The 12,158-nt window shown below is 36.9% G+C and overlaps 1 protein-coding gene across 2 annotated transcripts in view; it reads left to right on the top strand.

The window, feature by feature from the left end:
• Window positions 1–12,158, top strand: part of AMN1 (antagonist of mitotic exit network 1 homolog) — a 72,630-nt gene that overhangs the window by 51,903 nt on the left and 8,569 nt on the right. For both annotated transcript variants that reach the window (XM_021284787.2, XM_005500323.3), the window contains 3 exons: window positions 4,971–5,103; window positions 8,718–8,862; window positions 11,110–11,327. In XM_021284787.2, coding sequence (XP_021140462.1) covers window positions 4,971–5,103; window positions 8,718–8,862; window positions 11,110–11,327 — 496 coding nt within the window. The remainder of the gene's footprint in view (window positions 1–4,970; window positions 5,104–8,717; window positions 8,863–11,109; window positions 11,328–12,158) is intronic.

Below are 12,158 nucleotides of genomic sequence, written 5' to 3' on the forward strand. Positions count from 1 at the left end.
ATAATTTGTGCATAATTAATCTGTTAAAATGATGATTAAGACATGCATTACACTACATGCTTATGTTCTCATGATTAACCTTAGATCTTAAACCTAGTAATTTTTCTTTACGTGTGCTGTAGCACTTGATAGCATAAACAATTGCTGCTTTTGTTTGGTTACTAATATTTTTTTACACTACTGTATTCATACTGCTGCAGTGATTTTCTATATAATATAATGATATAGTTATTATACCAGTAAGACTAATACTTGAAATTAATAATTACACAACTTTTCAACAGATGTGTGTAATTTTCATGTATTGTTTCTTGTCTCACAGCAATCAAGTGATGGCCGTCTATGCCCTCCTGCACTTTAAGCCTCTGATTTCTGCTAACGCTTAGGCTTACTGTTTAACTAGCAGGACTTAAAACAGAAACTAAAAACTGAAACAAATCTCTTTGGGTGTGAAGTAGTCCTTTTACCAAGGTCATTATTTTTAAGATTTCCAAACCTAACAGAAAGTGTTTCGATTAAGGTATATCTGCTGCTTGTTTGCTGCTTATTGGCCTTTGCCCTGTGCCTCAGAAGACAAAGTGGCAGTCCAAAGGTCACATGCACAAGAGCATCATATTGGAAATATTTAGAAACATTTTTTTTATTTTTTTTTTAAGCTCAAGTTATATCCTCTATCAGCTTCTGTTTCCCAAAGTTATTGTTCCCAAGATGTGAAATGACCAACTTACACACACACTCCTAGCTTCTGCAGTTTTAAGGCCAGCATATGGAGGTAAACCAAACTGGTACAATAGTTCATTTACATAATTATGCTTAGTTGAAAATTGACAGTGTAGGAGTTGCAGGGCCTGCCAAATAGAGACGATGCCTGGCAGCACCAACGCTTGCTGGAGAGGTGGAGGAGGCAGCCAGGGCCGAGAGCAGCTTTAGGTGTCATACTTGGAGGAGGCTGCTGCTACAAATCTCTCAGAGCCCAGGCAGGTGTTTTAAGCTGACCTGTTAATGCTCAGACATAGGTTCAGAGACAAGGGAGTTTCTACCATCAAAAATGAGACTCTTAGAGCAACACGAATGAAACATCAAATGTAAAGGTGGTTTAATTAAGATTGTCATTACACAATAAAGAAGTGTGCTGCACATGTAAGTTGTCACAGCATTACATAGTTGTGCATTGCTTAGGTTTGATTGTTCCGTGGTTCGTTGATAGGTAGCTCCTGTGTAACAGGTGTCATTAAGAGGTGGCCAGCCTACTGCAGACTAATGCATTACCTCACCTGCCAGTGTCTTGGAAAACTTGAAAAACTAAGGTTTTACAATAGCATCAGAACATCTGTAGATGGTTACATCGGCATGAACAAAAACTGAGGATGGAAGTGGAGCATCGGTTTCAAAACAGAGCTTCCTTTTATGGTCTTACTATGTATATAAATGATGCAGCCCTAAAGAATGCAGGAAGGTATATGTATACTGGTATTTGCCATTAAATTTATTCTATTATCTGTTCTTCTAGTTCATTTCTTGTTCTGATGTGTCCCACTTCTAACATTTGCCCTACTAGTCTATTTCATGTGACGTAACTTTAGTATATACTGTACCTTGATGTAAGTTAAACTGTCTCTAGAATAATTAGTCATAAAGATCTAATTTCTGTTGGGAATGTACACATTTGTCCTGTCATGAGGCCTTAACTCTGTCATGAAGCTTAAGGTTAAAGATCAGGGGCCTTTTTTGCTCTGCACCTCTTTACACATTTGGAACAAATCAGTGAGCCATTTGACACTTTGTAGACAGCTCTGAATTATGAACAGCTTGTGTAACAAGCCTGATAATGTGGAGCCAGGGAAAATGCAGTTGGGAGGTTTGCAAGGAGGAATGCTCTTTCATCAGGTTATTACAGTAATAAAGCACTGCTCGTTTTTTCCCTGTCTGTGAAACGCAGGATTCATGACTTCTTTCATTAAGTTAGACTGGGACGAAATCTGTTTGCCAGGTGGATGCATAATACTCATTACGTACCAATCTTAGTTATTGCTGTGTGTATACAGATCACATAAAAGTAGACAAGCCAACTACAGTAGAGTTACTGTGCACTTAGAGTAGCTGATCTGAGTTTACAAGTAGGTCGAGTTAATGGAAAAATGTTGATTCTACAAAAGCAAAATATTTTGTAGGACAGTAATGTTTTCTTTCAAAATTTTGGATAGGATTTAAAAAGAAAGGTTGGCCTATGGAATCTAATTCAGATAGCTATGATCAATAGATAATAGAACCTCCAATTTTAAGAACTCCATCGCTTACATGTGTTGTCACGAATTGTGATTTTGCTTCCAGAGTGCGAAGCCAATCTCACATCCAGAGACAAGATATTGATTTTATTACAGAGGTGTACAAAATTAAACTAGCATACCAGCAATACAAAAGTCTTGGCTCATTTATAGAAGATCTTATCACCATTTATACCCCCTCAGGGCAGTCCTGTAGGGCTGATTGTTTACAACATTTGCATACAAGTTACATAACACTGTTCTTACTGCTCATGCTCCCTGAGGAAGGGTCCTGGATGGGCTAGGGGTCTTTCCTTCAGGGGTGTGTTTTTTAGCATTATAATGATATTATAGTGAGCGAAGTTTACCTTAGGTTCAGCATGTCCACAAAATTTGGCAATAATCACTAGATAATCAGCTGTTCATGGTTGACTTCTCAATTCTGGGATAGGCTTTGTTTTACAATGAAAAGTTAATTACTGCTAGACATCTCATTTATTATTCGTATTAAAGTTAACCGATGCTAGACATCTCATCTGTTATTCATCTAATATTAACTTTCTAGTAGACCTCATGGTCAGGTGTTTTTGGCCTATCTGGCAACATATGGACTCATGTTTCTAAGGAAGAGAGGTACAGTCAGGAGTTATCTTTCTTCCCCCATTTCAACTCCCTCCATCTTAGTTCTGCTTAGTTTTGTAGTGTAACCCTTTTCGAAATCTTGGCATTTCCTAGATGACAGAGTATTAGTTTTTAGTTTCCTCTGGATGTTGATTAGCTTCATTCTAGTTTATGTTCCTTATCTGCCTAGGGACTTTGTTTTGTGATAAGAAAATCTGCCTTCTGAGAGTTTCAGTTCCTTCCTTAAGGACCAGCAGTTGTCTTTTAGCATATTAGCAGTTGGTGATTGCTCTAAAGCAGTAGGATTAGTTACATTTATGCAGTCTGAAAATTACATTCGGCCCTTTGAAGGCAACTGCGAGGCTGATTTTGCCCCCAGTGAAAATGAGTTTGACACCCCTGCCTTGGCATGCTCAAGATGCTTAGAAGCTATTCATAAGCTCTTCCTGGACTTGCCGCTGGTGGTTCTGTAAGCCTGTGATTGTGATTTAAAGTTGCAGAGGTTGGGACATGAGCATTTTTGTATCCTATGATACACTGAAATGCCTTGGGAATCTTAAAAAAAATAGGATTGCTAGTGCCCCTCTGTAGTACTCAATGTTGGATAAGTAAACAGTCTTCTACCTATTTGACCTTTAAAACCATCATTTTAAGTGTTCCACATGGGTATTGTTCCACATATATCCGGATAATACTGATCTCTGTTTTATTTTGCTTAAGTAAACTTCTTCATGTTTTCTCCCAGAAAGCTCTGCTCCATCTGGAGTCTCTTAACAGCATATTCTTATTGAAGGGATCCCTTTTTGTTGCATTCACACAGATAAAATTGTAGGATTTCAAATCCTGTCTTAGAGCATCACCCAGAATTGTGTGATACTAGTAGGTCATTTATTTCTGCCTATTCAGATAAATACTTAAGGCCTCTGTGCCTTTAAGATTTGTTTGCAATTTCTCATGCAGCAGTAACTCACCATGAAAACTTTCAAGTCAAGTTTCAGTATCTGGCAAAGGCAACAGATTTCTTGGAATGGATAAACAATTTTGACCCTGAATACAAAAGGTGTGCCGAGAGCAGGACATTTATGGTGTACAGAAAAAGCAGTGTGTGTTAGCATTATTATTAGTTCAAAATCTCTAGCCCAGTGTGTATGATAATCAGGCTGTTTCCATGAGGTTGATAAATTATTCTGATGAATCAGCATGGGAGTTGGGGGGAGGCAGTCTAACATACTGCTATTAAAAAAAAAAAAAAACAACAATGGCTATACTGAATCAAGCCAATGAATGTTTCTGATTGTGACAGGATTTCAACCAGTTGTGTGTCAACCTTTCTCCTCTTCCCAGGGTAGCTTAATGTCGTGAAGAACCATTGTCAAGGAGGCTTTTTGAATACCTTGTAAATATCCAAATGAGTTTACTGTTCCCTATGTATTATATTTTCCATGTGTCTACTTAGTTATGTTGTCTAATTTACTTTGTAGGACCATGAACTTTTTGATCTGTGATTTCTTGGACCCCACTAAAACAGCAAAATTTATTCCTCAGGTGACAATCCTCTGTGATCAGATCTAGTTTTAAGCAAAAGTTTCAAAAGGCTGAGCACAGGGTTACACAGCACAATTCATATTGAAAGAGTACTACAAACTGGAGAAAGTGAACAAAATACTACATCTGAAAATCTCTCCTTAGTGTTTTTAACTGAGGTGAAAGAGAAGTGTCCCTTCTCTGGAAGTAGCTGTCACAACTAAAGATGGCTATTGGCTGGAGACTTAGCTAGTGAGAATGCTTTTCTTAGAGCTTGGGAATATACTACCAGCAAACTCATTTTGTGAGCTGGGTTAGTGATCACAGTGAATGAGGCTACAATTTTTGCCCACAGTTGTTTGGGGAATGTTTGCACAGAAGGAACAGCTGATTGACTCCAAAGGACAATAACTGAGTTGGTGGTAGCATGGAACAGCTGGAACCGATAAAGTTTGAAGGCAACATAGGTGGACGCAGAAGATGACACCTGATGGCTTGATTGTTCTAGTTCTAATGCATAATGCCTATTTTTGACTGCACTGTAACTTTCCTTTATTTCAGATGCCTTCAATGTTTGACAAAGAACCTTTCCAGATATGCTGCAGATATTAAGTCATTGCCACCCAACATAAAGGATAAACTTATTAAATTAATGAGTAGTCAAGGGCAAATAACAGATTCAAATATCAGTGAGGTAAGAACCCATTCAAAACTATTCTGTCTGTGATAGTTAATACACAAGGATGTACTAAACTAAAACTGTTTACATGAGGCAACAGATAAATTCAGGCCTGCTTACTCTGTCTATATCTTTAAGGTTTGTTTTTTTCTTCATAATGTTAATAGTCCTGTATTAGTAGTAATAAGATTATATTTGTAGCGACAAATTAAAATGTTCTCCCTTCAGTGATAATTGACTTCTGTGTAATTGGCTGACTTATATTATTCATTTTCAGTATGGGAAACTAGGATCTATTGCAAACCAGCTTCTATTCCTGAATGTAGTATGTTTCAAGAAGCTAGTGCATAATTTAGTAATGACAATATTTCAGGAACTTGTTAGATTTCTGTTACATTCTATTGACACGATGCACTATTTAAATCTTGATTCTTTGAAATATGATGATGCTAGGGCTAGAAATTGGTAGTTCTAATTATCTCATCCCTTTTGCTCACTGACAAAATGAAATCAGTTAATGACTTATCTTTAGCTGTAAATTCAGGGATACATGTATTCTGTTATCTGCCTACTGTTATCTCATTTAGCCTCAGAGGGAGGCGTGAGAACGGAGGAAAGCTCAAGGTTGGCCTTGGTGAAACAGAAAATGAAAGACTCCCCGTTCATTCCTGCTTTGACCTGTAACTCAGATGAGGCAAATAGTATCAGGTTCTCAGAGTCAGAATAGTGAAGCCAAGATTAGAAGCAGAATCAGGAGTACTGTGGAAAAATTGTGACCAAGAAAAAATTATCTTTAATATGCACCATTTTTTTGATTGTACAAAGTAAGGCTTTGTGTAAAAATCAGTCTTATTAATTTATATTATTTTGGAAAATATGAGCTGACAAAATTTTATTTAGGCTATCTTTTCAGTAAGTAACCCTTTCTAAGCATCCTAAGAGATTTGATTAAAACCGTATGATTGTGTCCATATAAATGCACAAAACCTATTAGGATATCTTAAGTCTGTACACAAACTACAGTGTAAGTTACAGTCTTTTCCTCTGTCTCTTTGTAACATGTCATCTGTCTTCGTCTTCATTCAGTTGATCAGTGCCTTCTCTTGGAGCCTGTTTTCCATCTGACACTGGGATGTTCTGTTCAGGTTCTTTTTTTCATATGTTTTTCCTTTTTCTGTTCCTGCAATTTCCTGCAATTCTATCCTTAGCTGTCATCACTTTTCTTGGGCATGTTAAACTTCAGCTTTTTTGCTAACAGCTTCCAGGTTTATATCACTTGCATTTGAAAAAAAAATAAATGCTAGCCACCTCTTGGACTCTGAATTGGGACTGTTTCTCCATACCGTTTCGCTATTCGGTTTTCTTGTTCTTTCATCTTGCAGATATTTTTGTAGCTTGGCGTATCAAAAGTGGCTTATGTTGTTAAGCTTTTCTTACTATTCCTTCCTCACATCATGTATAACCATTCTACATGTGACACATTTGCAGCATCTCAGTTAGTTTTTCATATGGATAAGGAATTTTTCTTTGCTGTTGCTTCTGTCCTGCCCTTTTTTTTCACAGTGTCCACAGTATTGCAGCTAGATCGATTCTCTTGGAATTTCCTGGCTATGCTATCTCATTTGCTTTTATGCATGTCCTTTCTTTGGTGGTGTTTAAGCATTTTGCTTAAAGTTAAGTTTCTTCCAGTTGAACTTCTGTTAACCTGCATTTATTTATAAACTTCTATTTCAGATTTTACCCCCCCATTCTTGTCCAGATTTATGTTATCATGCATTTTTTTTTCCCTAACTCTGCTTTTTGCTTGGAGCAGCCTTCCATGACACACATCCTAAGCTCCTTATTCCAACTCACTTTTACCATAAAGATTTATAAAGCCATTCAGCATGTGTCCACAGGATATGTTTGTAGTTTAATCTCCTGTATCCTGCATCCAAACAATCCTTACTCTGTCTAAAATTCCATCTTCTTTGAGATTGATTAGATTTTAGTATATGCATTCAGTGAGTATGAATCTGTGAATAATAATAGAAACCAAACCTCTTAAGTAATACTTGAACATGTGAAGAATCATGACGTAGGTAAGCTTAATATTCCAGCTACTTTAAATAAACAGCATTCTGATAGTGTTGTTTCTTGTCATTTAGACTTGCTTGCATCTAATAGTTCTTTTTCTCGTATGATTTCTCATGTGGCTTCAAAATCAGCAATTTGCTCACTTGTTGTGTCCTAGGCAATTTGGAATGGTGAAAGAAAGCCAACAGTCAGGGAAAGCATCTTGAACAAAGGTTGATGGTCACTTTGGCTTTAAGCATGTCATCCCTGTGTTTGGCTGCTTTATTTCCTTAGATATGAATTCAGAAATATGATAGAGATAAAAACTGAATGTTACATTGTAAAAACTGTTACACAAGTGTGTTGTGAGATATATTGGTGGTTTTATGGCATAAAGAGGCATATCTGAGGCTTTTAGCATTTGGGGAGAAACAGCTGTCAAAGCTGTCCAAGGTCTGCCATTCATTTTGCAGAAAGATTGCAATTATAATCTACAAGAAGTTTTTGCTTTTTTTCCAAAGTCTTTTTTGACTTTGTCATTAAAGATTTTTAGCATCTTATATATTTGCAAAACAGAAAAAAAGTTTTCCTTGTAATGTAATCGTACCTGTTAGAAAGGTGAACCTGAGAAAGGAATAGGCCTTTAACCAGCCTGTCAGCTATGCTGGTATCTTTGCTTGTGTGTGGAAATTCACCGTATGTTTTAATCCTTATGAATTAAGGAAGGGAATGACAAAATGAAGGGAATAATATAAGATAATGTGAAAACCTGATCAAACACTTCCCTATTGGTCTGAAGTACAGCTCAGCATAGGTGTAGATTGTTTGCACAGGAGGGAGATATAAACAATATTTATTAAAAAGCAGTGAGAATCCTTGAAAATGTAACTAGAGGTAAGATATATGGCTGTTGCTGCTAAAATCTGAGGCCTTCTATTTCTTGTCTAAGTTTCATAAATGTCCTCTTGGAGAATATTTCACAAAAACTCCAACGTATGGTCTTATGAGAGTGAAAGAGCCTATTCAATGAGGATTTGATACCTCCTCAAGGTGTGATAATGAGAGTGGTTGTTTATGAGAAAAAGAGCATGTATGTAAGTGAGAAAAATACTGTGGGCCCAAATATCTTTCAAATTTTACCCTTACCTGTTCAGCAGATTTAAGTTTTGATCATAGTCAGTATTTTTTTACACTTCAGGTTTCTGCCGTCAAAATTGTCCTAATAAGTTTGAGGGTATTATCCTTGGTAAACATACTTGTTTGGGCAGAAGCACTAGTGTTAGCAGCTGTACTGTCAAAATAGTACTTCCACTCTTTAAATAGTAGTGTTAATGTGCTTCTACTTTAGATCTGACCACGGAAACTGAATGTTTATGCTGTAGGAGATGAACTGTGGCAGCAAATATACCATATTTCCTTGGGAGTTTTTAATTCCTAGGGCTGGTAATCCCATCCTCTAGGGAACATTTTGTAGAAGTTCTATGGGAGTCTAACATTGCCATTATTTTGGATTAAAAATATGTGTGTTCGATGACATAGCAAAATTTGACTGAAATTGTAGGTTTTCGTTACAGGTATTGCACCCTGCTGTAGAGTCTCTAGACCTCAGAGACTGTGATATTTCAGATAATGCATTATTGCAGCTTTATAACTGCAAGCAGCTGAAAAAAATCAACTTGAATTCTTGTAAAGAAAACAGATTGGGAATCACTTCGGAAGGTATGTTATCTGTGCACAGATAACTGCGATCTTATTTCTGTCTTATATTTTTTGTTAGATTGGAGTAAATTGTGGAAAATATCTAGGGTAAATATTGCTTAAAAAATCCCCAATGCCACAGAAATACTAATTAAAAGTCACTTCAGTGGTGTAAATTGTAGGCCTGGAGCACTGATTATCTTATGAAAGAGAGCTATCAGGTTACTCTCATGCCAGTTTTCTGTTAAAACTGTGCTACATTTGATCATGTTTTCCACTTCATCTTAATTATTCCTTCGTCAAAAGTTGTTCCAGAGTCTTACCAGTACCACTGTGGTTGAAGTGTCAGGCTTGTGATTTCCTACATTACTTTTTTGTTCTTTTAAAATTAAATGTATTTTTTATTTAATAAGCTTATAGCGTCTTCTCTAACTTAAAAGACTTCACTTGCTTTAGGACTTTAGGATTCATTTTAACCTCCAGTTTCAAATTGTATCAGGAGCTATTAGCATAAAAGAATTAAACTTGCTGAGTTTTATTTTATTTGTCTTTTGATTACACTTACTCCTTTGTTCCATCATTAACTCATCCCTATTGAAAATTGCGGCAAAATATTAATTTAGTATTAAGTTAAAGTATACCATACTTTAGGTTAGTATTGGTTTGTATTTTCTTACTACCGCATAGTGATATAATTATCTTTCTACTTAAGTAATTGGTTAAACTTTGAAAAATCGATTTTATTTATTTTCAGTATCGCCTCTTTGCTATACTTTTTGACCCCTTCGTTCTCGTTTGTGATGGTCTTCCCTCCGTGCCTTCATCTGGCCACTGATTTCTAGTATGGTTCTTAAGGTACCACCTAAGCCTAGACCTCTTTATGTATTCTTTTCATCTATTTGGATAGAGATTCGTGATTACTTTGCCATTAAAACTGGGTAGTCTAGTTCTTCATTGGCAAGTTCCTAGTCTATCCGACTTTACTAACTTTCCTACTTATAAACTGAGAATAAGTTATGAAGCCTTTAATTTAAGCTGGAACAGTTCTTTATCACTCATCTAAATTACACACAGAAAAAAAGACCCAAACCCATGCCATTTTAAACCAGTGTTGCCTTTTCCTTGTTCAGTAACAGGAAATGGTTTTCTGGTTGGTTGGTTTGAGTGTTGGAGTTTTTGGTTGGTTGGTTTTGTTGTTGTTTGTTTTGTTTGGTTAGTTTTTTGGGGTTTTTTGTTTTTCTAAGAAACCTGCTGGCTACTGCATCCAGAAATACCTGAGCCCTATCATTACTAGGAAACATTTGCTCTCTAGGTTGCATGTGGAATGTTTAGTGTCATTTAATACAATATCCAGTAGTACTTACTTCTCTGTCAAATTCAGCTGCCACTACTGCCTCTTCTGTCATTCTTTGCAAAGTGGTTCTGAACCAAGCAAGTACTATCTTATCCACGTTTATTTGAAGTTCTTACATAGTAATATCTCTTAATGACATTCAACTTTTTATTAATATTTCTGTCTATCCAGAAGTGATGTAATTTTCTGTACCGCTGCAATCATGTTTCCATCATCTTTAAAATAAATTCTTTTCACGAATTGCATCTGTAGTTCATGTACTTCTATTTTATTGACTAGCTCCTGACACTTCTGTGCAAATATTTTGGTTATTACTAACTGTCCGGGCTCTGAGGGCACCAACAGACCCTATTGGCCGTAGCTGGTCTCACCTGCTGTGCTCACCTCCACCAGCTACACATGCACCTTCAGTGCTGTCCTGAACTGTGTCATAGGTGTAACTGGTCCCTGTCCTGCTTCTGAATAATCGTTTTGATTTCTTGAATTGACCTCAGGATGACCTTTTACTTTGCTTTTTGCCTGATATTCACTGCACCATCAGTGGGACCTGCCACTATCCGTATGCTTTCAAGCCATCGGCTTTTCTTCGTGCGCTCACTGAGGTGATACCTCGTGTGTATAGTATCCCTCGCGTATCCCTCTGCAGTATGGAAGAGTATTTAGCATTTAGAAATTTTTATCGACTCTAGCATTGTTCATTGTCATTTTCTTTTTTTCATTCTTGAATTAAAAGAAACCAACCACAAAATTATTAGCTTGTGCAGAATCTTGTCAGCATTGCATGATGTTAAAGTTGAACAGTTAATGACCAGGGGACAGTATATTGGATTCAACATGTTGCTTATTTAAAAAAAAAAAATGAATAATTCTTTAAAAAACAAATAACTATTTAAATTTCACTGTTTCTTTGACAGGTGTCATAGCGCTGGCCTTGTCCTGTCCTTACTTGCGTGAAGCGTCTTTTAAAAGGTGCTGCGATATAACTGACAGTGGAGTTCTTGCTCTTGCGCTCAACTGCCAGTTCCTACAAATAGTGAACTTGGGCAGCTGTTCAGGAATCATGGATGCATCTCTGCAGGCACTAGGACAAAACTGCAAATTTCTCCATAGTGTGGACTTCTCATCTACTCAGGTAACTATGGTGGCAATTGGCTAATTGACTTTTGTTTCTTTTTAAGGATTTTCATGATAAAATTTAAAGGGGATCTTTTAGCTCTACTCTTGGCAAGATTTAAGACCACAGATCACCTCCAATTTCTTCCTCTCAAGGAAAAGGAAATATATTTTGCATCTTGGTTACCAGAAAAATGAACATTTTTGTATTACAGCATATATTGTGGACCAAACATAAACTTTTATTAGAGTCTACATATTACTGGAGATTTGTGAGTGATAGAAGTTACCATCGCCTTGCAGTCATGTATGTTTAGCAGAGAGAGAGTGCTCAAAGTAGGCTCAACCATACTGTCATATTTATGGAATAAAGTGGTTGACTCATAGTCAGATTGCATACAGTGGGAAAGGTCTGCATGAGGCTCCCTGCCACCACAACTGATTGGTGTTCAGGGCCCTTCTGCGTCCTTGTGGGTTTCCTAAAAAGTGTTCTTGGCCCAGCTGCAGCTCAGGCCTGTGCCTCCTTTGAAGCCTGGACCAAACTGCTGCTGGTTTGGTTGTAGGGGTGTTGAGTGTATCCATCACAATACCCCATAACTATTTCTAGTTCAGGAGCGACCATGCTTTCTGAATGGCTTGTCAGAGTTACGGAGTCAACATGGAAAAAATTGACATTTAAAATGCCAAAAAAGGCAGGTAAGGGGTTTTAACAACACTTAGAATTTAGCATGAGAAGTGGGAAATCAGCTGCAACAGCAATACTGTAACATACTTCATAATTACAGTAAGATAATTTGGGGAAAGGATTTTCTTATGGTAAGTGTAGCATTCAGTTAACTGTGATGGTGAG

The sequence above is a fragment of the Columba livia genome, chromosome 1 (assembly GCF_036013475.1).
Source record: "Columba livia isolate bColLiv1 breed racing homer chromosome 1, bColLiv1.pat.W.v2, whole genome shotgun sequence".
Taxonomy (NCBI): Eukaryota; Metazoa; Chordata; class Aves; order Columbiformes; family Columbidae; genus Columba; species Columba livia.